We start from the raw sequence: 27,261 nt of genomic DNA, 5'->3' as shown, positions 1-27,261 counted from the left end.
ATCCACTTTGCGTGAAAAATGCTTTTTTGTCACGTAACTTTTTTAACTGCTTTCCATCTTTTTCTTTTTTTTTTTTTTGTTTTTTTTATTTTCTCTATTTTTTTTTCTTTATTGTGACGTTGGTGGTAAGCCGGTGACATGTGCGCGATCCATGCTCAAATGACCTAACTCGTTTTATCCAGTTTTATTCAGAAATGTTTTTCGTGTAATGCTACTGCGAAAGTCGAAGTTCGGCGGACTTAATTGGCTTTTGTTCCATGCCCTTCGATCGCTCGACTACCCGCTACAGTTAGCCGCGACTTTTGCTGTAACCCTCTCTTAGCAACCCTCTACCATACCGACCATCCTCCCTTTACCTCACGCTCTCGAAAAGCGCCGCAGCAACGCAATCGCGCTTTTTTAGCGGGATCTTTTCTGTGTTGTTCGGTCAACTGCTTCGCTTTTGTTCTATTTTCATCTTTTTCCCTTTTCCTCTTTCTTGTTAATAAAAATCGCCAGTCTACATCGAGCGATGCAATAAGAAATTTTCGATTGTAAGCACAGGCGACTGAGTATAATGGTCATGTTTATAGCGGTATTGATACAATATTTACAGCATTTTAAGGAATATTTCGTTTAGACGACATCGTGTATAATCGGATTTATCGAAGAGAAAATGCTCCGTCGCTGCGGCGAGGGCTTGGAGTCCCGATCGGTTTCCATTATTTCGCGAGACAGAATGGAAAGACTAAGAGAAACTTAAATATTGGGTGCTAATGGCTTTAATTGATTTTAATCAGAGCTCAGCTGCCGAGCTGTATCTTTCGTATCGGAAGTTTCGCCGTATCCAATATCTTTTTCTTCTCTCGCCGGAAACTTCGTCGGGAGAGGAAAGTTACCCTTCCTTTTCTCGACACTTCGAAAACTAAAATAGGGCGATCCAAGATATCTATTATCCTTAACGTCCCGTGCGGCGGCGCTCATCTTTTTCTTTTTTTATTCGCTTGAAAGATTTGTCTCACGCGTACCAGCGCAAACGTACTTTGACTTAAGTGGGCTAATTAACTTTATCCGGAAAATCCTTTTTATTTAACGTTTGACGGAAGTTGAACTTTGGCCGCATTTAATTGAGTTTTATTCCGAGCCTTTTGCTCACGCAGAGAGCTTGCCACAGGCACGAATCGTCGTCCCCTCGCTCTTCCCCGGACTTTCACTCGTCGTATCCGCAGGAATTTTCTGCGTTGCTCCTCTGTAGTTAACCATATCCTTTTTTTATCTATCTACCGCGTTCCTACCTTTCCGTACTCTTACGAGAGACTCGTCAGACTCGGAGGATATCTTTATCTACGTTAATTTTTATCTCCGAGAAAGATTCCTTGCGAGATTCCACGTGTCTCCGGTAATAGCTGTGTGAATAGATGAAAAAGAAAAGATAACGACAGCGATGATGACGTTGCCGCTCGAGAATCCGTCTTAAGTGATTCAACTAATTTCATTCGGGACACCCCGTTACGACGCACCCCGGAAGTCAAACTTAATCGAGTTTGGTTCACGTCTACCAATAGCCGCGAATTTGCTCTCTTTTTCTCTCTCTCTCTCTCTCTCTCTCTCTCTCTCTCTTTTCTCTCTTTTTCTCTCTCCCTTCGGCAACATCGGTATCCGACGCTTCCCGCACGTTTTCCATCGGGATTTTCCCCGTTGTTCGGTTATCGATCCCTGCTATCCCCTCGTCCCTCACCACACCCCTCGCGGCACCCTTCCGGCAACACTGCCTGCCTGCCTGCCTGCCGGCACTTTTCCGTCGTCGCTCGCGCGATGTTAAACGCGCGCGAAATCGACTCGGACGAAGTCACTCCCGCGGGACGATTTCGCGAGAGTATATTCTGTAGAGCTCTACCCCCGAATCTTCTTCTCGAGTTTTTACGCCTTTTCTCGCTGAAACTGTCGCGCCCATTCTTTTGCATTTCTCTCGTCTTTTTAAATCTCTCTCGATCGTTCTTACATGTTAGACTAGATGTCTCAAGAAAGAAGTATAGTAGTAGAAAGATTCGAAATCGATCGATTTTTTTTTTTCAGCCAGGATGTAAATTTTTATATTCTACTCTGTTTTAAAAATACTTGGTTTGTATCAAACATTTTATTAATAAAGTCCATTTAATAAAATAAAATCTCATATTTTAATACGAGAATAAATTCGAATTTAATACGCAATTTAAATTATATTTAACGCAACGCTAATAAATTTAAACATTAGATTTTCGCTAGCAACAAATCTAATAAAATATATGAAAAAGTATTTTTTTTTTCAATATAAATATATCTTTCCTGAGGCACCCTGTGAAAATGTCTCCTCTAAATAGAAATACAAGAGCAACACTTTGTGACACACACTAGAGACGAGCTACGTCCCTCTTCAACGTTCGAGTAATCCAGTGACACGCTGATCCACTGACATGTAATAGTGAGTTTCATAAAACGTATCGCATTTGTGGATGAGTACTGTTTTGAACTCACGCGACGCCTTGACGTCGCGATACGTTCAATCTCCGTTTCTTCATTTTCATTAGCATGCTGCCTATAGTGTTGCTTACGATGCTACTTCGAGGGGCTATTGAAGTACCCTTTTGACTAACCCTTTGTAACTCGCGTAAAGAGCTTGCAGTGAGTTAACATCTAGTCTCTGGGGATGCTTTATAATACAGTATTAAAAGTACTGATTACAAAAAAAAAAAAAAAAATTATTACGACACATGTGTGACATGTTAATAATTATTTTTATTATGTTAATAATTATTTACATTCTATGACAAATCCAACAATATATCATTGAAATTAGTTTAAATGACAAACATTAATTTAAAGTAAAATAACAATTATGTATATATAAAAAATGTTATATTTTACATAAAAAATATATTTGTCATCAAGTATGAGTAAAGTTATATTATTTGTGGAAACAACATTGTATATCTGATTAAAGCAAGTATTAGATATGATGTGTTAGATATGATATAAGCTATAGTGCAAGTTTAAATCGCTCTATAAGCGAAGCGCGTACATGCGCTACGATTGACGGCGATATTGTGGCACATGTATCTTTTATGCATCTTTTCTCCTCTTGTTATGGCCACTTATCACTTTAAACGGCTCTCGTCATATACTCCATTATATTTGAGTTTGTATAAACGCGTGAATGTTGAATAAGCTACAGTTGAATTTGAAACTATTGTCCTTTTAGTGTGAAAGAAATTTTTTTTTCAGATTGTTACCAACTATATACGAACATATACATTTCAAAGAAAAATTTATGAAATCGATAGATCATTCTTGCAATTACAAACGTCGTTATACGCTTTAAATCACGTCATGAAATTGAGAACGCGGAGAAATAACGTTGTAATAATGTGTATACAACGGATTCTTTTTAGTAATATTTTACTAGCGATTTGCGTCTCATGTTATTCTTTCGCATCGCTGCTCATTGCTAGCAAATGAAACGCAGCATGGTTGAATAATTCCATTTATATGCTCGGAGATTATACTAATTGTGAAATAAACTGTCGCCGTGAATATTATGCCATGAAAATTCACATGAAAACTTAATGAGCACTATATTCTATACCTTAATATAGAATAGTTAAAAATTACGTATTATAATATACTTTTTTATCTGCATTAATTTCAAAGGTGATAAGTCAAAATACATTATGACTCATTGCCAGTTCTATTATTAATCTAGTTTCGGAAAGTAAATTACCACGTTGAAAAGATATAAATAAAATCTTTGTTACATAAGCTTATTTTTGTTTAAAGAAAAAGAAGACAAGAGAAATGATTTCTTTAAATTTTCTCAAATAGTCGCGCGGCAAATTGGAATAAAAAATATACGTCAATCGTGTGTTTTAGCGTATCGAGAATTAAAGGAGCGTGAACCTCTGGACGCGAATACGATACGCTCGGACATGTACGCGCGGACACGCACATGCACGCGAAATTGCGTGTACACGTCGTGGACACCCGGCGAATTCCCTTGTGCAGGCATGTCCAATCATTGGTGTAGGAATTAGAGTCTGGATGCACACATACCTCCTCCTCCGTGGTGTCCATCACCTCCCTCCCCCCTGTTCCCCGGTTACCCGTGCACTTGGTTCGCTAAATTAATGAACAATGTCAACGTCGGCGGCGTCGCTACGTACCGCGCATACGGGATACGTTCATAAAATTCGCTGACGAATCAGTCGCATTTGGATAATTTTGTTATCCCGCCGCAGCCAGAACTTTCTGCGTGATGAAACCTTATTTGTGTAGGGGTCCTACGGGATTTGCAGGCGCGTGCGTTTACGCGAAATCGAATCGTAATCGGATTTCTTCGTCCACTCTGACTCTTTGCGGTTTTCGAGTTTCCAGAGATATCGGACTATCAAATCTGATTCGTTCGGGGCGCGATGAGATTTTACGCAATAAGTTTCGCCGTTGGAGGAATTTAAAGTTGACAATTTTAATCAAGATTTCATTGGAGTTTTTTCTCTCGCAATGTCAACTAGTTTAGAAATTTAAGTCTTAAATGAAATTTTTTATAAAACTCTCTTTTCTTTAAGCGTGCGGGTAATTGAAAAACAAGAAGACGTAAAAAGTTTTAGTATCTTTAGAGATCATTCGGGGATGACTTTACGGAAATATCTTCTCGAAGATTACAATTTGCGACGAATTATCGTTGGGAATTAAGTGTCTCACGAGACATGGCGACAAAATCGCAAAACGAGAGCTGCACATTAAAGTGTCTCTGATCGACCTAAATAACGATCCTCCTTCTTCTCATTCCAGGTTAGCAGCGCTACGTCGGCGAGATACCGACGACGGCGACGACGACGACGACCACCAAGACCAAGACCAAGACCAAGACCAAGACCAAGACGATAGCGGCGTAATCGCGTCGCGGAGGTAGTGGGGTTGAAAATCGGCGCTTGCCCGGTGTCACCCTCTCTCCTCCGGGATCTCGCCCCTCGATCGTTTACTCGTGCGTACCCTTCGAAAGGTCCACTGCCTCTATCTTTTCCTCCGTTCTCTACGCGTACTACCCGTAAAGTTTCACCTCTATATCCACGTGCGTGCACAACGAGCGTACGTGTATAGAAAGCCGCACGCGTAATCATCACGCATACGCAGAGATACGATTCCGAAAGACGGAGAGAGAAAGGTATGCGTTAATACGGTCTGCGCTTGCGCGTGGTATCGGCGCGGAGTAGGAGGTGCGGCGCTTGGTGGGGAGCGTCATCTGTCGCGACGTCAGTGTGACGGCGACCGGCAGCGGGTGCGGATGGTGTTTACCAGTGTGCGCGTGTTTGTCGTGACGTTGCGTAATAAGAGACGTAATAACGGTTGTTTATCCTAACGTGGCTCGCGCGTGGACGCTTGAACGCGTGAGCGCGGGTGTCTCGTTGCGATTCTCGCCATCTACCTTTCCTCGTCGTGCATCGGCGCGCGTTGAACACGCGTGCCGTACCATCTCGCGGCTTGGTGGATGTGCCGCTTGGCCGCTGCGAGGCGGTCCATCGTCCTCGGGAAAACATGCGCGCAGCGGGCCGCCGGTGGACGACCGTGGATGCAACGACCGCGACAAACGGGAACGTCGCGCCGCACGTGACTGCCGCGACACCCGCGCAGCTGCTTCCGGCGCAGTGAGTGTCTGAGAGAAAGCAACGCGCGCGTTCTCTCCTCTCCCGCGATATCCGCTCGATAGATAGTAGGTTAATTCTCGCGCGCGTCACAGTGTCGCGGGCGTAGTCGAGCGTGCTTCGGCTCGCACAGTGTGACGGTGATAATACGTGCCCGCGATTCCTTCCGGAGTTCTGTTTACGCGTGTGCCGTTACGCTTTTCGGTCGTTCAGTGCTCGCGAGAGGAGACTGCGAACCCTGGCACGTCATTCCGAGCGTCTCTGCGACACCATCGCGAGGAAAGGATGAGGCGAGCTAGCCTCCGCGTTGCCCCCAGGATGCACCCGGTGCTGTCCTGTTGGTGCTTCGTCGCGACGGTCACCCTCGCCCTGGCTGCTTGGCAGGAAAACGTCAGGCCGAAGATGTACGTCCAACTAGGTGAGTGATCATTTGTGATTTGTGTGCGCACTATATGAATAATATATAGGGAAGTTTTCTCCATTCATTGTCTTTCTCCTTGTTCCTTTGTTGTCTTTGTGATATGTATTAGTGCGTGGTAACGATTAATAATTTCGGTCATGTGCAGTTCGCGATGGTCAAAAAGTTTGACGTATTTGGAATCGTGAAATAGTGTATTTGAGTCTTCGATAAATATTTTCGATACGACTCAGCAAACTAATCATATTCGGATTTTATTAACTGTGTCAAAATTTATTTAAGGAAATTAATGCGTGTTACGAAAAAGAAAAATTATCAGGCAACAGAAAAGTGAGAAAAACAATGGAAAAGAATATATGGTGACCATAGAGAGTTTACACTATTATATATATTCCATTATTTTTATTTGACTGTGTGTTTAGCGATTATTCGCGAATTCGCATATCAATATTGAGCGAAGTTTCATAGATTGAATAGTAACCTTCACGCGATAGAGGTTAAGGACTTCCGCAAAGTTCGAAGCTGCATTCTCGAAGGCCGAGAGAGAGGTTTGCTTACGTAATGATCGCGAAATTACAGCGAGTGCAGGGTCTTCATGCACCTTCTTCCCCATTCGCAAATGGATTCTATCCCTTGTTAACGAAGGATTGAATTGTTTCGTTTCGGTGACTGCAAACTTTAATCGGCAGCATAATTTTCCCTCCTCTCTTTTTTTATCTATACAAGAAACTAGGTAGAAAAGTATCGACCGCGATGTTCCGATTATATTATTAAAATTTGATTTGCGTCGATGCAATACAGATAATTTTCATTGGATAATCTCGTGACTTCATTTTATTGCGCTAACTCGCTAACAGTTCATTTATCATATCGCAAACACGAAATTTAGGACAACGAAGCAAAAACAAGCTTGCAGAAATTTCAATGTATTATAACGCGCGTTGCGATTTTTGTTTTATTCAATGTCTCATATATACACACACACACACATACAGCTAATTTAGAATCTATGTGATTCATCGCTGTGATTATTCCCCCCGCGTTATTTATGCATTTCGCGGAGATTTTTTTTTCATATATTCACGATATGTTCTACACCCGGGCGAATATTTTTACATCGAATATATGAATATTGAATATGTAAATACTGAACATTTTTTGCGAAGTAAAATTATTAGTATGGTGGAAGAAGTTTTTTTCTTTCGGGTTATATATTACTCGAAATTAATGTGTTATACATATACTGTTATGTATTCACCTGGTCTCGAATACTTTGATGTACATCGATAACACTTGGCTAATTAGGATACATTACATTTGAAATATTACGAATGAATTACCGAATTTTCAAATTTAAATATTGCTTATTAAAATATAATTATTAGAAATCAATATTTTTATCAGTGACAAAAACAATGACTGTTTAAACGTGTTTTTTATGTAAGATAATATTCATATATATATATATATATATATATACTTTTTAAAAATATCTGTAATACAATATATATGTATAAGGAAAATTATTTTTTTTTTTAAGTTTATGTATTGCTTCGTAAAATTAAAAAAAAAACGTAAATTACTTATCTTGTTTCCTGTCAGGATTACGTTAACTTTCATGCGATATTCACTTTAATAGATATTCTGCGAGAGAAACTTATTAACTTCAACTTTGTACAGTGTGAAAGATAAACGGAAGTGTCAGTTTATGTTATGTTATAAACTTCTTCTTGTGTGTTTACCGGAATTACAACATTCCACAAGACCGCGCATAAAGATACACGAGCAGTTTAATTTCGCGAATAACATAATTTCTAAAAAGCTATTCCGATTGATTTTGTAACGAGTATTCTTTCGGAAAAAAAATATCCCATTTCTTCTCGACAGTCTTTCAAAACGCATTTGTTACTTTCCACTCTCACGCATTATCCCTCATGATCGTGCATGACTAATTCAAACGGACACGCCTTGTCGACGGCGAGTTTTATTGAGAACTGGATCCAAAAGAGACGAGAGGCAGCGGAAGGGAGGGGCGGGGGGGGGGGAAGTGGCGTATAAAGTGTCCTACATCTGAGGCACTCGACCTTAACGGCGCTCCGCGTGTGTTTCGTACGTTTTCGCGTAGAAGCGACGCCCTAACATCCATCACTCTTTCCGCGACGGAACGATATCTCGACGGAGGGAAGGAGCGAAATAAATTGCTCCGAAGTGGCTGCGCCGCTCCGTGCCACGGCACACGCTTCGCTAGTATATAGCTGACATTATAGTAACGCGAGTGGGCCGAACGATTTGAGTGATAGTCGCGAGAACTCGAATGTTTAGAACTCGCCCTTTTCTCTCCGCATCTGGCGCGCGTCTTTCGTAGAGCATGCATTTAGAGTGCGCTATTAATATCTTCTTGCATAAAAAATTAATGTTTTCTTCCACGTTTTAATTTAAATTCAAGCCAAATCGATGAAAGTTATATGTTATTTAAAAGAATTTTATTAATGAAAATATAAATTTTTTATTATAACCACGTACAGCTAGAAATAGGATTGGGAGAATTTCGCATTTTTTTAATAAAATCTATATCAATGGAAAAAAAAACAGTGGCAAAAACTAGTCTTTTCTTATTAAAGTAAAAAATTGATATAAAATTTGGTAATATTTCCAAAGTTTTTCTTTTAGAATTTGCACATATTACTTTGAATTAAAAAATATTTTATATTAATTTAATTTTTTATATTACAGTGATTAAAAGTATATGATTTGTAAATTAAAATAGAAACATCTTTTTATGTAAAATTAAATAAATATATTTTATGTTTTATATTATTTAATGTTATATATTAGTTATTTTTATAGTTTTTATTAGTTTATTTTATTGGAAAGTTGGAGGAATAACAATAAAAACTAGAATTTACCATAGTTTTTTCCACTTATTGGACTTTTCCGGCCAATTCTGACTAGAAATGTAGACATAAATAGGGCTTTATTCATGGCGTTCAATAGCGATAGCAAATTTTCAACTCGTAACTCTCGAAAAGCGACGGAACTTTGTACCTAGATGGCTAAAGTTGGAAACCTGCATATCTATTCCCGCTGGGGTTGAAGACAAACATTTTTCTTTTTAAAGTGTTTACAGTATGAGCAATGGTAATGTACCTTTCTAACGTATCTAATGTATTAATAGATCTTTGTACGTGAACACATTCGTATAACTCGTTTCACGAATTGTAACGAATACGTTAGTTTATTTTATAATTTATTCAGTGAGGAAATTGGAAAAGAGAAGAAGAGAGAGAGAGAGAGAGAGGAAAGAAAAAGGAAGAGCAAATGTTGCTATTCGAACCACTCATCTTGGAAAAGATGGCGATGGTTGTAAGTCAAGTTTTGGCAGCCCAGAACGACACATTTCGAAAGAAACTACGAGAAAATTCTGCAAAATGTGTAATTTCAGTAACGTGCACATTATTTAATGTGTATAACTAGTTACGACATAGCGTGTAGCGGGCATGATGTTTTTCTTCGAGATTACGTGGCGTGAATTAGTTATCATTCTCAACACCGTTCGTTCTTCGCGTCTAATAGCGCAATGCTCGCTGCGCTCGGGGCAAGTTAAACGTTACATTTCACACGCGCTATTATCGCGGCCGCCTCACCGTAAAATTTCTTAAATCATTCCGAATGTACCGCGCGAAATGTGGATTAATCGTCGGAATTAAGAACCGCGCTTTACCGCTGTAATTACTTGAACCACGGGAACAGATGGCCATTAGTCTGAGGTTCTACGAATTATGTTCGCTCGTTGATCACGTTTTTGGTGCAAGCCGCACTACTGGGAACGTTAGTTTTCCACGTGTATGCCGTTATGCTCTGTGTCGATTTATCCCGTAACATCTCATTGGTAACGGATCATTTTTCATAGAATTCTAAATGTTCTCTAAAAAGAGTGAGACGCGAGTTGTTATATTCAAAACTCTAGACAATATGGAGATGGCTAAAGATGCATATTCTTTTTTTAATGAAATTTTAGACTTTTGCTGCATATGTATGTTACCATTAATATCATTCTCTGCTCGCGGAATTATAGGGAACTTTATCCCAGGACGTCGAATAAATGTCCCGCTCTCTGTCTATCTGTCTATCGACACTGGGCAACGCAAGCTCATTACGTCATGATGAATTTCGTTCGGCGATGCGTAGCCGTCGCATCTCCCATGCACGCACGCATCGCGATATAGGGTGCGGTCGCGGCGCGCATTGCCTATTGAAATTACACGAAGCACGTGTCATTAATGCGCCGCGTTGCGCTGCCGCTGCGATATCGTTTTGCTCGCTGAGCCAGAATTTCTGCTAATTCTACAACGGACAAAACCACCACCGCGGAACACCGAAATTATAATCAACGACGAATGTGTATCGTTGAAATATATGCCGTCCCGAAACCTCTCGACGATGCAACATTTTCCACGGGGTTGCTCGTTACATAACATGCCATGATCCGTAGCGCGGATCGCGCTGCTGCGTTTTTATCAACCATGACGTTTAAAGAGGTATTGTATAATAACCGATTGAAACGACAATTACGTGACGATTAAATCCCCTCTTTATGATCCCTTATAACTCCTGTGCTTTAGCGAGTATAACATTCTGTGTTAATGCGCGTTGTCCGATACGATCGCTAAATATTTACGTGACGCGCAGTCGTAATTTCCTATTGACAGTCGGCAGCCGGCAAATCGACGAGTCGTCCGATAATGATGGAGAGACCGCATTACGGATCAATACATTACAGTTGATTCTCTAACCTGTGTCATTCATATCTGTTTTACATCCGTGAAAGCTATGGCTCGTGTATGGCATCGACTATGGTGACGCTTATATATAGATGTTTGTTATATATATCTTGTGTTTTTTCTTTCGGCACAACTTGCGTTCGTACAAAATTGGCGCATGGCGCATTTCTCTATACACGTACTTTATTGTGATTATTTCATTATATTTAATTGACTTGTATCTCTCGATGCATTGATGAAATCGATCGAGTTCCAAGCGGAACTGAAATAACGCTCGATTAATTACTTTCGCAGTACCAATTCACATTGTCTGTATCAACCAATCATTTTCCACGATGCGCTTATTATCCACGAGTAGCGCGAGTGGCGACCACTTCTATCAGCCGTGACGTTCAAAGAGGGCCAATAACCGGTTAGCCAATTGTGTACTAATGAAATCCTCTTTATGATTATTCCGCCGTGTCCATTGTCCAAATGTCATTACTGAATCGCTAATCGGGATCCTGCGTGGCGAAATGATCGGTCAGTATCGTGAGCACTTTGGCATTTCATTTTTTCTTTCTTTCTTTTTTTTTTCTTTTTTTTTTTTTTTTTTTTTTTTCCCCTCCACAAACTGCTGCTCTCTCGCAGAGTTTCTATAGCGATACTTGTTGCATTTTTTTTCTGCCGTGTAGTTTGCGATTGATAAGTCGCGATATTTAGATGTCACGTCGGTCGCCAGATTTGCAATCGTGCCGTTCGTTAAAACGTAAAAATATCTGCGTGTTTTTCGATCGTCGTAAATCAAACCACGCTTGCTACTCACACACTATACACACGCAACCTTTTGAACGTGGAGATCATTTGCAAGTGCCGCACTGCTTCGTTTAAAAATCGAAATCGCACGCGCCAGGCATTGGCCGGCCGAAAGCAGCGCGCCAGTGTATTACGGATAAAGGGAGATCACTGGGCTGGAATCGCGCGCACCCTTTTTAGCATTCCGAAAGTCGCGCCGATCGATAACGCGGCGCGAGACATCGGAGTCGAATTCGTCGTAAATTTCAACGAGCAGACTTGGCAATCGCGCAACAATTTTTTAAATGGATGCGCAGGAAATACGCGACGTGCCAATGTTTTCCTCGTGTTTGAAAATTTATACGCGCATCCGTGTCAACGACAACGACAACGACACTGGTAAAATTTTACACCGTAAAAAGATACGGTGCAATAATAAATTGCTAGGAAAAATATAATAGATACCATGTATCGTATCAAGTGCACGACGTTTGGAAACATCCGAGATACGTGAACATTATAGGGATAGATATTTGCGTTTATTTTAGAGATTTATGCGAACGATAATTCTGTCAATTTATATACTATAGTGTTTCAATTTGCCGATTACAAGAGCGCGGATCAAAAAACCTACAAGCGGATTGTCTATCGTATAATTAAATTTGACTGATAAATCAGATACCGCAATCCCGAGCGTCCTCTGCTTACGAGTCTCGTGATATATTGATTACGCGCTCACGTGAATCGTCATTAAAAGACACTCGAGCAGCGGCGCGGCTGATAACAGTGGCCGTTACGAGTTCATTACTACATCGTGAGCTGGAGCGTGAGTGCCGGATCGGAATATAGGCTATGGCGGGCAGTTAATCCATATTATGGTAACTTTATCTGGTAGCGAGGAATACCGCAACGGACCAATCACAGCGGCGATTCCCTTCCCCGCGATGCCTCTCGTCGGTCGACGAGAGGATACATTATGATTAGTTTCAGCTTGCTGTATATGCGCCACGGCACGTATAACCTGACCTCGGCCTAACCACTGGCTAAAATTACTGGGAATCGTGTCAATTGACTCTGAGCGCGGAATGTGAACGTGGACGAGATATGTGGTAGTAGTCTGGCTTCCTCCCGCTATAGTGAGATGGACCCCTGCGGTACTTGCCCTGTGGTATCGCGCGCATCAGAGGGAGAAGGAGCGCCAATAAAATTTACGCCGCTTAAGAAAAAGACCATTTGTTAGGACAGTGTAGCGGCCGCATGCGTCGTCGTCGAAAAAAGACAAACTTTTTCGACGAGTTTCCTCGGGGGAAGGGATAACTGATCGCTGTAGTGTCTCAGTGTCGTTGACCTCGGCAAACAAGTAGATCGATGGGACGGCGGCATACTTGCTAAAGTTGTCGTTAAACATCGATAGCGTTTGTTGCGTTAATGATACATTTTCATGTCAGAACAGGAGCAGGATTATTATAATTAGATAAATCGTAGATTATCTAAAGTTTCCTATTTGAGTCGGAACTGTAATAGAATATCTGTTCTACTATTCTAATATTTATTTTATACCATTCTTTCTTTAAATATGACGACATTAGATCTATCTCGCAATCAAATATTTTCAAATAATCCAGTTTTGTTATTTTCTGTCTAATTTTCTTAAAATTGGTTTAATTTAATTTTCTGCTTCTGTAAATTAATTTTTATTGATTTGTACACTCCTGACAATTTTTATTTTGATGTAAGTTACCAAATTATTACTATATATTGTTATATATTACAAGGCTAACTGATTCAACATAAGAAATAAATAAACGCGCGAGATACTCTTTTTGTAATCTCATTCTCTTTCTCTCTCCCCCCCTCTCTCTCTCTCTCTCTATCTTTTTCTTAGAAGATGGCTCATACCTTGTACATATTGCTCCTACATTTTTTGCACTTGTGAGTGCATACTCAATAGAATAAGTAGCATGCTGCCGTCGCGATGGCAAGGGGGTTCATAAATCTTTTGTCGAGAAGATCCCCTCCACTTCGTGCCTGATCCAGAAAAGCAAAAGGTCAAAAGCGGTGGGTGGTTACTGAGAAGCAGCAGCTTGAGTAGTTCCTTCGTCAGGGTATTGCTGAAAGTGTCCTCTTATCGCGGGTGTTGACTCGCTCGAAGGAGGTAGTAGACGAAAATCGTTATAAATCGGTGTCCATGACAAAAAAATTACACGAAATTCTGATTTGATATAGCTCTCATAATTTCTGTCGATCGATCTGTCATGTCTAACTTAGATATAGTTATTGTAAATGATAATAATTAATTTTACCTTATCGGAATGTCTGCTTTTAATTTTGACTCAATGTCGATATTCTTATTTTAACTATCTTAATCTCATACATTTAGAGCGCGTTGAAGATCACTTAGTTTTCGTATTGTTTTAGTATTGATTTAATCTTACTTTTTTGAAATTTGATATGCTTTTCAAAAATAGATTAACGACACGTGTGTTGTGTCTCTTTCTTCTTCAACGCCGACATTGAGCTGCGTCTTTTCAAAGCAAACAACGCTTCACTTGTCCTTAACCTACAGATTAAAATATCGCGTCAGAGTATACGAGAATCTATTTCTCTAGAGCCAGAAAAAAGATTGTACGTATGTGTACGCGCGTCATAAAGCAGCACGAAAAGAATAAGAAGGATGAGAAAGATACGACGATCATTTGCTTTCTCTCGCGCTTGAACTCGACAATAAAGCCATAGCGCAAAGTCGTTAATTTTTTTTCTTAAGCGCGTCTTCCGCGTCATTGGATCGAATGATGAAATTAAACGGCGTCGCAGTAACTCGTCTGATGATCTTCCTAGCAAAGTTAACTGACCTCCACATCGCGTCGCCGCCGCCACGTCCCTCGTTGGTTCGCCTTTCTCGTCCGTTCAATCTTCGCCAAAGCTCTCTTTGTTTGAGGACTATATCTCGACGTCGTCCTTCGTTTCGTCGCTCGCGTGGCGGTCCGATCTTTTCTTCCTCGATTTGACCGGCGCAGAAATTGGTTTATCGCCAGGCAAAGTATGAATAATTCAAGTCGACCGATTCGCAGTCCAATCAATTTGGGACGGAAAGCAAAGTGGGTGGCCGGAGTATAGACGGCGAGGGTAGAAGGGTCGCCAGGCACGAGGGAGGCGAAACGAAAAGCGGCATTAGCGAAGCCGTTGAGTTTAATGTGCACGACGGGCGAGAGTAGTCGTGGATGGGGTGGTCGTGCGTCGAGCCTAACTCCGATGCCGCTGGAATGGGAAATGTTTTTCGGAGGAAAAACTCGCTGTTGTACCGTGAAATTCCCACAAACGATACACGTTAAATTTGCGAATTTGAAATAATCTATTTTAATATTTCAAGATTTCATGTGATATCATGTTATTACTTATACGAAGCATATAGTTATCAATGTCATTAATGTTTTTAAATTTTTTTAAATCTTAAATGTATCTTAAAATATATATTTTATAATATTTTATTACTTTTACAGACAATGAAATATTCTAACATGTGAGATTTGAAAGTTTCATATTAATTATGATACTATCTACTAATGCATATGTAATTGTATAGTTGTGGCGTGTTATTTTTTTTTTTTTAACATAATGCCGCGCTTAAGATGAACATTCATATAGGAGGTTTACTAAAATCTTAATGTACATGGCTGCGGACGGACACAACACATCGCTGTGTATACACATGTGTATATGTATATACACATAGTGAAAACGTAATAGGGAAAGTACAGGGATGTGGAGGAATAGAGAATAGGGGAGGGTTGCGCACAAAGTGTACACGGCAAACACGCTGCCCTGTTTATGGAGGTGATTTTTAGAGGTAGATGTTGCGAGGATGCTGTTGTTTCAGATCCCCGAGCCAGCGGCTGCTGGCGACGCGACGTAGAGACACGGAGAGCGTGAAGAATTGAATCTCTTAAAAGAAATGTATACCGTGAAAATCACCTCCGAAACGTTCGGGCAAAATCGAATCTTTGCAGCAGGAGAGAACAGAGGAGTTTAAAAATCACATTTATTATGAGTGCGCAGCGATATTAAATATTCATTCGATATTAAATATCGAAGTCAGTTTACGAAGACCGTCGTCTACGAAGCTGTAATGAAAGTTTTATTCGATATTGAAAATTTACCTTTAACTATTGTTCATAGAAGAAATTATATAGGAATAAGGAATCTCAACAACTAAAAGCACGAAGGAGGATACGCTACAAATTTCGTTAGAAGGAACGGGGAACTTTACTCAGCTGTAGCCGACCGCAATTCGGATGCACGAAGGAGCCGTGAAGTCGAAATCGTGACACAGTCGCGCTGTTCCAACGAATTACAGTCGCAGAAAGCTGTCGCGAGCACTTAGTTATATCTATGCTCCGTTTCAAATCCAAACCATTCCGTCGCGTCTGCGATCGCAGATTCGAAGCGGCAAGCGGCGCCCCACGGAGCAGGCAAATGTCGGTACCTAACTAAAGCAATGTATAATTAATTTAGCGCGATCGCAGTTTATACAATGGCGAGTAGACGAGCGAGAGAAACGTAACGGGAGGGAAGTGATCATGGATTTGCGATAGAGAAGGGGGAAGGATGAAAGTAAAAAAGGAATGCACATGGACGCATCGCCGTGTCGCTTGGTGAACAACTTTCGCAAACTCAATTACACAGGTTTTTCTCCGTTGTTGATTTTCACTCGCGATTTTTCCGTCGCGTAATTGCTAAGCGCAGTTCTCCGGTTGTTCACTATGTGTGCATGCCCGTTTCTATACAGTGTCCACAAATATCGTACTCGCAGAATACCGTCTCGTTCCTGTGCGTCATGATAATTTAGTCAAATATTGCATATATGCTTGATTTTTTTATAAAATTTTTTATAAAAAATATTTCTTCTATTGAATAAACATTTTAAAATACGTATTCTATTATAAATTTAAAATCGTAATCAATATAATTTCCATTTATCTGTTTTAACGAGTATTCACTATACTTATTAATAAACTTTAGAAATTAAATATGAGAGAAACTATATGTAATCTATCTTTTTTAGATTATGAAGCAAGATTTTTGAAACGTTATCGATTCAATTCATAACTGATAAGAGAAATATTAAACTGCGTTACGCTTAGAAATTTTTTTCCTATTTCTTATCAGTGAAGATTAGCTTTCGTTTCGGTAAACACGGTGCATCAGTTGCGCAAACTCTCAGATGCACGCGAGAGGGAATATCAGTTCTGTCTGTTGCCACAGCCTTTGGCCGGATCACGAAACCATTATGCCCGATGGTCTCAATATGTTGTAAGTTACTTCAATCCGTTGCAATTCGCGGCTAATCGAGCGTATCACGTGGATCAATACCAACTCCAAGTCTGTCGTCTCTCTTCCCCTCCACGACGTTTCTCTTTCCGTTGCGTTTCTAAACTTCGACGTGCAACTCTCCGCCTGGTCTCTTTCATCGTTTTTATTGCTTTTTTTCGGGGCTTTCGACTATTCGCAAGTATCGTTAAGACTTTTAAAAGCTTTTCCACGAGTCCTCCCCAAAAGTTTACGCGTAATTGCAATGATTATCTCTATCGAACGTCGTATTTGTCATTCTGTAATTTCAGTTTGTCGATTGAAGTTGATCTAAATTGCATACCTATAGAGAAAAGTGAACGAAATACTCATTTGCTAGTTTAGATTGCTTGCAAAATTATAATCAACTTATTCGTACAATTCGAAAATATATCACATAGAAAATGCTTTTATTTTATCATAACAGCAACCGCGTAAAAATTTGTGAAAAGAAGCGATTAAAGTCATACATGATAAAATATACGAAATTTATAAGTTGACGTAAATAAGGCAAACTATATTATTTCAATATTTGATTTTATATATATGTATGTCTAAACATTGCTGTTTCTCAAAATACAAATGTATAGAAAAAGGAGACTTTTTTTTTTTATACAATTGTCTCTTCCGTTCTTTATTTCTTTCCTTTTGAATAAGAATGTTATCTTTATTCCACACTGAAAAAAATATTATTTATATTATCATGATGTAGTCGGTCACTCGATAAAGCGATAATAGACGAAACTTGCTGTCGTCGTTTCCACGTTACGCTCGTTTTCGAAAGTCTCCGTGGAAATCGGAACATTACTTTTCTCCCCTTTTTCCGCTTCTCCGACTAATGGCGAACGGAAACATCGACAAGGCTTTTCGGGCGGTCATCGCCGCGAAGCGTTGACTCGTACTCTACGGCTACGGGATCGATCGCTCGAGTATCTCGTAGGATACGTCGCACTGGCCGGCGCACATTTTCTCTTTTGCCTTGGTGGTTTAGCACGACTTTTTACACGAATATTAATTCCACACATAGTTACCGCTTAGTCGTGTATTTCTTCGCTTGAAGCACATGATATAATCTTGATAGTTTATACTCGAGAGAGAAAGATAGAAAGAAAGAAATCTAGTATCGTTTGATGAGTTATAATTTGAAACGTTTTTTTTACTCACCATTGTTTGTAGTGCATTAAATGTTGATAAATGCATTGTTTCAATGCTCGTTTCTTCTTTTTTTTCCCCTAATGCTTTCTCCTTTTATAATTTTTTTTCTTCTTAATATTCGATCGTCAGGGGTTATACGACCCTCTTATTTTAATTCAAGCTTCCGGTGGTTCTTAATTTATGATACGCACGTATGATTCAGCACCCGCTTTGATCCCTCGGTGATAAGAAGTACAATCCGAAACACCCGTATCTCTGGGCGATAGTCGCTCTGTAGCTACCAGTAGCAGGATCGTGCGTAAATATGTTTCACTATTTAATGATACTGTTTCGAGAGTTTCGTGCATAGCCTTAAAGTTCTCGCTTTGAATTACATCTCGCAAATTCTCGAGCGCTACTGCAAATTCTGTGTTAGAATATGTAAGTTGCGAGACGCGGTCGGTGCATCTTAAACTACCTGCGACAAGGAGTCATGGGTAGTTCGCGTTTCTTGTCGTTTGAACCCAGTACAAACGTGCGCGTACATTTTCTTACGTAATTAACATTGCAATGTGGAGCATTCAAAAAATAACAAATTCAACTACGAATGCTGACGCAACTCTAGATTGACATCGCCGATATATCTATCAACGTGCCGTTGAACGCTCAAACTTCTGTGGAACTAGATTTCTCGTCTCGTGTCACGAATCAGAAGCTTTTCAATCGCTACGGTTGGCATTCCGGAAGATCGATCGTCGTCTCTCGTTCGTTCTCTCTCTCTTTTTCCTATCCCCTCTTCTGTCCTGCAAGGCGATGTGTCAGTCGTGAGAAAGCGGAGGGCCACCGAGGACGACCGGGGGTTTAGAAGGGACAAATGGAGGGTGTCCGGAGGGTACTTTGACTCAGGCACCATTGCTCTCGGAAACGATCGCGTCTCTTCTCTCCTTCTTTCTACGGTCCTTTTTCCTCTTTCTCCATCTGGCTCCTAATATCGTGGCTTAAGATGTCTGATACACGTACGATCGACCGAGCGTGTGCATCCTAGGATCACAGGAACGCCCGCTGGTAGATATAAGAAGAGAAAAAAAAAACGACTACATGTACGAAAGGACAACTAGCAAAAAAAGAAAGAGAGACAACGAGAGATCCTCCACGTGCTCAGCTTGTGATCCTGGATTAAAAAGCTTGTACCGACCGAAGCTGGATGAATCTCTAGCCCGTATCCAGCGGAGGGACGCTATTTTCCGGTACCGAATTCCAGAACGCCATGTGCGGAATATCCTGCAATTACAACCCGCGTGTTTCGTTCTCCTCCCCGACTGATTTTTCCCGCATTCGGCCACAAATAATCCAGACTTTCGGCGCAATATCGTTCTATCTGGTCGTGCAAATATTTAAGCCGTCTCTGAAGAGGAGAATGCAGGAAGAGATAGAGACAGAGCCGGTGGGAATGAGAGGCGCTGAGAGAGGCAAAGAAAGGAGGACGGCGGGAGAGAACGACGGAGAGAAAGAGAAAGAGAGAGTAAGAGTAAGAGGGTGAGAAAGGGAGATCAAGCTACAAGAGAATAGAAAGAGAGAGAGAGAGAGAGAGAGAGACGTAGAGAGGGACGGATTCGTGGCTGCATCATATATCCCTTGCGGTGGTCGAGTGCGCACTGACGGTCCGCGTTGCATCGGTGGTGGTGCAACATCGTTGAGGGGGTGGTGAGGCCACGTGACCGCCCACGGGCGCCATGTTAGAGGCGAGAACCGGCGGAGACGCGCGAGTTTATACGAATGCCGAGTCGCCATGTGGTCCTCGCGGGCAGAGCCGATCAATACTTAGCCGGCTGCTGGCAGAGCCAAGAGAGCACGAAGTTATGCACGCGCGACTACGACTACGACTACGACTACGACCACGACCACCACCATTACCACCACCACCACCACCACTGTCACCATCATCATCATAGACGATAGAAGGAGAAGGAAGAGAAGGAAAACGGGGGAGAGAGACAACATTTTGGGGGTCACCGTCCTCCGTCCATGATGTTACTACGGGGACAAGTTAGGCAAAGGGGACGCAAAGAAAGGGAGTCCGGGGATCCCATACCTTCTTGATTGCAATTTCTAATACCTTTGCTCGGAGGTTAATGCGGAACGCCGAGAAGTTCGGGCATCGCGGAGATGTGCCACGCGACGCGATTCGGCAGCGACCGGATGAACGTAACGACGGGGCATCATAGTTGCTCAAGTATGGGCGCGACATTAATGGGCCAACACCGTGATTAATGCCGAATGCGAAACTGACGCCGAAGGTAGTCCGACTGCCTCCTGAACGTCTGCCATTGCCTAGTATTCGCACGTTGAAATAATGTGTGAACGCAATAACGATTTAAATGAAAAATATAAAATGCTCGTTAAATCATTCGATCGCTTCTTTTATCCGATATTCAATTTAATGCTATATTGGTGTTTATTTGAAACAATGTCAAGTCTATCGATGTGAAAATAGCGTCATTAATAGCAGTCTTTTTGTCTAATTTTTGCGGATTTTCCGCTTGTGAAAAGCTCGCGCAAGCGAGAAAGCTCTAAAAAACGCTTGTATCGTTAATACCAGCATAATATTGATATGCAGTGCTATCAATGACAGTTTAACCGCATTCATAGCCGGTACATCAAAAAGCTGCAACATTCGCGTTTTCATAAGGCCGACATTCATGCATGATATTGTGTTACAAGCGACATCAAATTTTATTTTCTATTATTCTAAGAATATAAATGCTAAAAATTAATTGTTTCAAAATTTCATATAAAATAAAAGATCGTTTTGTAGTAACGCATACTTAATGAACGCAAAACTATACTTTCTCTAATTATCTAAAATCTAAATTGATAATTATATAATTGATATAGATACTGATTAATATTGTTACATCATGTTATATTATTTTTTTAAAGATTTATTTTAAGTAAAAATTTTATGTTCTAATTATATTGGAGGATAAAAATTCTCCAATCTATTTAACGTAAAATTTCAATGATTTTTTACAGCAGAAATAGTTTCGGTCTTTTTATGGTTTTATTGTATATGATACTTCCATTTTATTACATTTTATCGGGATAAACGATTATTTGGCCTCTACACTTGGTTTTATCATCGATATTTTAGCCGTTTGTATGTTTTACTTTAATATCGAGATACTTTCCTCTCTTTCTCTCCAATTCATCGGGTTTTTCTGGCCACTTCTTGCATAAAATCCATGGTCTGTCTTTCTATCAGAAGCGCCTGGTTATACTTCCGATGTTAGGAAATTAAGCGCGAAATTATGCATGACAATCTCCAGAGCAGCGCGGCATTAAACGTCATGTTCCGAAAGCCTAATAGTAGTTTCAAAAGGAAATATGCCGTCGACTGAAAGAGTCTCTTTGCACGAAGAAAGTCTTTCGTGCGAATTTTATTTCCTTCATATGCACGCATCATCAGATGGATACACGGCGTATATATATATATATATATATATATATATATATATATATATAGTATCAATATATATATATATATATTGATACTGTTGCCATCGTTTGCTTATAAAGTTTCATAGTCACGCTCTTTCGACCGGAGGCCGCGTGAGTCGCCGCGCGAATACGTGGTCGTTAATAAATACATTGTTATTTCAACGCGCGCCACGGAATCGGGTCACGCGCGCCTATTATACTTGCGCGTGCATACGTCGATGCGGCTAATTAACAATCGCTTTCGTTATTCCATAATTCATCATCGCTACTGCTTGCTTGCTCGTGTCGTGCCGCTCGCCGTGATTCGAGCCGAATGTAGTGTTAAATTCGATCACAAGCTATTTGTTAATCCAATAGATGGGTTATCCATTTTATTAGTTGCCATTTTAACGCGTCTGTTTAATTTGCAAAAATAACGGATGTTTAATTATGCTCAATATCTTCCGCTTTTCCAATTCAGTTTTGCGTTCATTAAAATAATGATCGGCATTATATATTTAATTTATCTCTCGAATGTATTTTTAACTTAATTTATCGTACTGTAATTTCTTTCCCTTCTTTCCGTTCGGAAATTAAGATAAAAATTAAAAATTAAAGGTAAAAATAGTTTTGTCGAAATATGACACAACGACGAGAATGTTTATGATGATATATTGAAGATTACCGTTTTAGCATAACTCTAAGCGACTGGAATGAGAAAGTCGGAGAGTGGAAAAAAGAAATGATGGTCGTTTCCTCCGTCATGGTCTACAATGGCCGATTGCCATTCCCAATATCTTCTCCCCCCCCCCCTCCTTTCCGTGTGTAACCGCGTCGATGCAATGCACATCAATAGAATTTCATCGTTCTATCGCTCGCGCGCCGGTTTTCTCGGTTCCCCTGATTTCCATATTTCTCCCTACAGCCAGCCCCTGCTGTTGGTCGTCTCCTTCTCGCCGCCGTCCTATACTGACGTATACCTGTCTCTATCTCTTCCGACAGCTACAACAGTTACGGGAGATTACGGGAAAGCCATGCGGCGAGACGGAGATAACGGATGTATCGCCTGCGTGCGGGGTGGAGATATAGGGGGGAATCGCGGTCGGAAGCAAGCGCATGCGGAGGTGGCGGAGACGAAAAGGGAGAATTAGGGACAGAGAGAAAGATGTCGGAGGCAGGATAGATGGTAGAAGAGGGAAGAGGAGATACGAGAGGGTTTGGAGGTCGAAGCAAGAGGAGAGGCTTTCTCAGTCCGACTCCGATCCTGCTTTACTGTCTCGTCATGCAAATTCTACGACGGCGGAATAAGCGAAGGCTCTTTCCGTCCCTCCTCTTCCCCCCAATGTCATCCTACGCACGCTTGCTTGCCCTTCTCTTGCCGAGCTCACGCACTCACGTACGCACGCATGCGTTCATTATGCGGGTAATATCGGGTGCGGCGTACATACGTATATAGTGACAAGGGGAGGGGAGAGGAGGCGCAAACGAGGAGAACGAACGTTCCGGCGGAAACAATGAGACCCTGATTGGGGAAATGCTGGCATAGTTTTCGAAAGCTATGCGCATCGGTTCCCAGTTATCACCGTCTTCGTACATGTGCGCCCGCGAATAGTTTGCAGATCAGTTTGTCGGATTATATAGCCCCGATACGCTCGCTTACCTTCCTCCGTGGTACGTTTGATATTTCGAAGTTCGAGAATCGATCGCGTTAAATTCGACCATAAAGTCTCGGTCCGATCTGATCGATCACGAAGGACTCGCGTTTGAATAACGAATGAACGAGAACGCGTGGAAAACTCTACATTAGACCGAAAAGATTTCTTACCATTTCTCACTTTTTCTTACTATTAGGTACATACTTTGCAGGTACGAATTTAACGATTTTTTAACAGAATGCTTGTTTTTCATATCCGTGAGTTATAGTTGTTCGGGCGAATCAAATCGTGTAACAAGGAGACACTCGAACGCCCGTAAAAACACGATGCTCTCGGCGCCTGATCGTTGCCGCGCGATCCTCGAACGGTAATTAAGGGAGTAACGACACTCGTCAAATTGACCTCGCCATCATCAATTTTTATTAAAGCGGCCGCATTTCAAGGACTCACGCTCACGACTCTTGTTCCCATCCTCCAACTAGCCATGAAGATCGATGAACCCTTTCGCGGAGTACCAACTACGAGACAAAGACAGAAAGAGAGACGGCGATTCTCATAGGAGAGAGAACTCGCACGTGCTTGGGACAGCAGCGCGACGCAGATGCGACGTTCTTAAAGCGTTAAGTACACGGTACTATTTTCCAAGGGATTAGAGTCGGAAATGGCGGAAAGACGTGCTAGAGACAAGGCCGGGGAGAAGAGCAAAGAAGACGATCTTACACCGGCGTCGGGTTCGGCAACGCTCGCGGTCGGGCCACGATATTTTTATTACGAAGCTGACAGAGCTGAATGAAGACTTTTTCATTCTGTAGACGCGGTTCTTATTAATCCTCTAAGGAACCGGCAGCATGAATCGACGTAGTGGGTCGCTCTTCTTTCTCTGACATCTTGCGACGTCTCGCGGCACGTTGCTTGAAATTGTAAGCGCGCCGTAGCAAGTAAAGCGTAGAAATTCTGATTACTTTCTAACTATCGCGTTCTTGCCATTCTGTTGCCGTCATGCTGAAACACACGGTCGTGGTCTAAATTCTATTTCGATTAATATCGTGCGGAACACAAGTTGCTGCGAGCGAATGTATCGCGATTTCATCGCGCCCGTGAATGTTATTCAACTTTTATAACGAGATTATGATTGCATTAGAGGAAAAAATATTGCTCGGTTGCCAATAAGCAACTATAAAAGGAGAAGCATACATATGTTTAGTTCTCACCGTAGTTGTCGATCAAGATGATTGACCTTAATTGAGCCAATTAATTGTCGAGTTTATTGTTTGGAGCATTGACAGATTCAAACTTCAAGTTAAATAAGTTAAAAATTACTGTTCTAAAACCGGTTTTTATTTTATTGAATTAATTTCAATGCAATTTTTTTCTAACGTATTGTACCTATTACTAGAAGATTTATTTTAGTCAGGAAAGAAAACTGATAAAGAGAAGTTAAAAATGTACTAAAATAATACATTAGTAACAAGTTGCGAATAATCTTATAGAATTTAAATTTTGACTCATTATTTATAACAATATTAGTACTTATAGCTAAATCGGAATCGAAAAATATATTATTTTAAAATATCCATTCATTGGACATGATTTATTTTATCTATATTCTTTTATTATGATTAAAAGATTAATGAAATTATACGTCACTGTTATTCAGATGATATATATCGTAGTAATATCGTAAGCATCATACGCGTAATTTTCATTCGTATTTCTTCCGTTTCGTTCGTTCTCACATTTAATTAAAATTTTGAAATCTGCCTCACTTTATAAAATGACAAATATGTTCTTCGTTACTTTTGCGATTCTGTCCGCAAAACATCGTCGCCGGGCTATGCTTTTAAGTTCAAACGAAAAAAAAACGACCCTTTAACCCGTATAATTTTCGACAGATCTGACTGAATTACTGCATGCGTTCCTATATATTCGTGAAATACAATAAAGTGAAAAATCGTTAAAATTATCTACTGTAGACAATTTCAACGTTGCGGTGTCAAATGTACGGGCAACGACATTTATTTGCCGATAGGCGAAAGCAATAGTTCGCAAAATGTATTCATACTAAAAAAGGTACAATAGTAGAGTGATTTAAACTTTTATTGAAACTTTTATAAATTTATTGATGTTATCTTTAATACACACATACAAGAATAATATCGGTTCATATCTCTATCGAATATTGGAGATCTGACATTTTCGTAACTTTTTGTCAAATATTTTGTCAACAATTTTGTAGAGAGAGTGTATAGCTGCAGTGCACTAACAAAATGCATTTAACAGCCCGTGTCCAAATTGACTTGATAATTTCATTACAGATGTTTTCCAGGAGGGGGAGAGAGAAGGAAGGAGGGAATCGGGGAAAAAAATTTTTTTTTCGGTTTGCATAGACCGCGGGTCATTAGTTCTCGTCAAATAATGGTGAGCGTTGCCGCGATTGCAGAGAAAAAAAAAGTGCACGCTCGACGAAAATTCATCGCGGCTGGAATCACGCGAGCGGAGACCGATATCGCGACTCGATCGGTTATTCCAGCGTCGATCGTCGGCGCGTTGTTACGAGCATACGTGCTCGCTTATGTTTGTTCTATATACAAGTCGTAGCATACATATATACGCGCGTGTGTACGCGGAGAAACATCTACCCGATATGCTGACGCTGCGTCTGTTTTATTGGCAATTTCAGAAATTGCGTCCGAGACGCGTAAATCGTTTATTTTCTTCGCAGTATGCCGTCCATGGCGAAGCACAAAGTGCGAGTTTCCTCTCTTTCTCTCTCTCTCTCTCTCTCTCTCTCTCTCTCTCTCTCTTATTCTCACTTTTTCTCTCCCCCTCCCCTTTCACTTTATCTCGCCGTCTTTCCGAGCGTGCACACGATTTTTCGATCCGGATAGAGTCGGACACGTAAGTTTCACTTTGGATCTATCTTGACTGCAGCCATTATAGTGACTTATTGGTTCGCGATCCGTTCGGACACGCTGCAAGGAATAAAAAAAAAAAAGGAAGAAAGAAGTAAAGAGGAAGGAGTAAGCTCTGCTGGCAAGCTTTCTGTCTTTCCGACGCGATGTGTTCCGCCACGGTGGCGAGAACAATCGAAAGTCGAACGAAACGACGAGGCCAGTACCTGCAGCAGATTCGAACGCGCTTCGGTCCCCGAATTCTCTGTTTCTCTTTCTCAATTTTTCTCTCTCTTTTACCGTCAGTAAACTTTGTATTGTCCAGAAGAAAACCTCCCCCAAGGACGAGCTTTCGAATCGGAATTGACGTTTTCTTCCGCGATGTTTGCCGGTGGATCTATTCGGCTGTCAGCTTCGACGACCATAGCACATGTATAGAAAAAGCTCTTACTCTAGTTTGGCTCGACGAGCATCGTCTCGAGTTCTCTTTTATTGAGAAATTAGGATGATTACTTGAAATAGCGCGACGGGAGAAAATATTTACACAACGGTAGCACAATTATTTTTATAATTATTACTTGTAAGAAAATACGCGTCACATTGTCGAGATATTGTTTTTATAGATGTAATTTTGTTCGAAATGTTTCGAAAGAGATTCATTTTTCCTATTTCTAAAGATTTTTCATTTTTGACGCGATACATTTCGTCTGATGTAGCGAGCATGCAAATAGCGGCTACGAGTGAAAAAGCTTTTACTCCAATTTCATGCGACGAAATATGACTGCAGATAGTTACAGAGTCGTCTTTTCGAAGGATGGCCGCGCATATATACGCGAGGGAGCCAATGCGTGTGATTCATTTATTTACAAGCTCTTCGCCGACGTTATTCGCGTATATCCTTTAATACCCTTCATCTTTTATTCAATAGCTGCATCTCTGCACTGTGAAAGCCGATGTCCGAGTGCGTCTTCGGTCGCGCTTCATTCCGTTCTTTCCGTCTATCTAAGTACGCTTCTATAGAACGAATATTTCCTCGTGCTTAACGAGCGAACTTTTTAGTCGAATCTGCGAAAAGTTGCCTCTTCTTCCTCTATATTTGAGCGGACACGAATACTAAGAAAAATATTCAGC

The 27,261-nt window shown here is 40.8% G+C and overlaps 1 protein-coding gene across 4 annotated transcripts in view; it reads left to right on the top strand.

Moving 5' to 3' along the window:
- The window catches only part of Sema1a (semaphorin 1a), a 233,930-nt gene that overhangs the window by 46,686 nt on the left and 159,983 nt on the right, over positions 1-27,261 (top strand). For all 4 annotated transcript variants that reach the window (XM_072896526.1, XM_072896529.1, XM_072896528.1 and 1 more), the window contains exon 2: positions 4,804-6,072. In XM_072896526.1, the coding sequence (XP_072752627.1) occupies positions 5,940-6,072 (133 nt within the window). In that variant the 5' untranslated portion in view covers positions 4,804-5,939. The remainder of the gene's footprint in view (positions 1-4,803; positions 6,073-27,261) is intronic.

Source organism: Anoplolepis gracilipes, chromosome 7 (genome assembly GCF_047496725.1).
Source record: "Anoplolepis gracilipes chromosome 7, ASM4749672v1, whole genome shotgun sequence".
In the NCBI taxonomy this organism is placed as follows: domain Eukaryota; kingdom Metazoa; phylum Arthropoda; class Insecta; order Hymenoptera; family Formicidae; genus Anoplolepis; species Anoplolepis gracilipes.
Note: the sequence above shows the minus strand (reverse complement) of the source record. Positions and strands in the feature narration are given on the sequence as shown.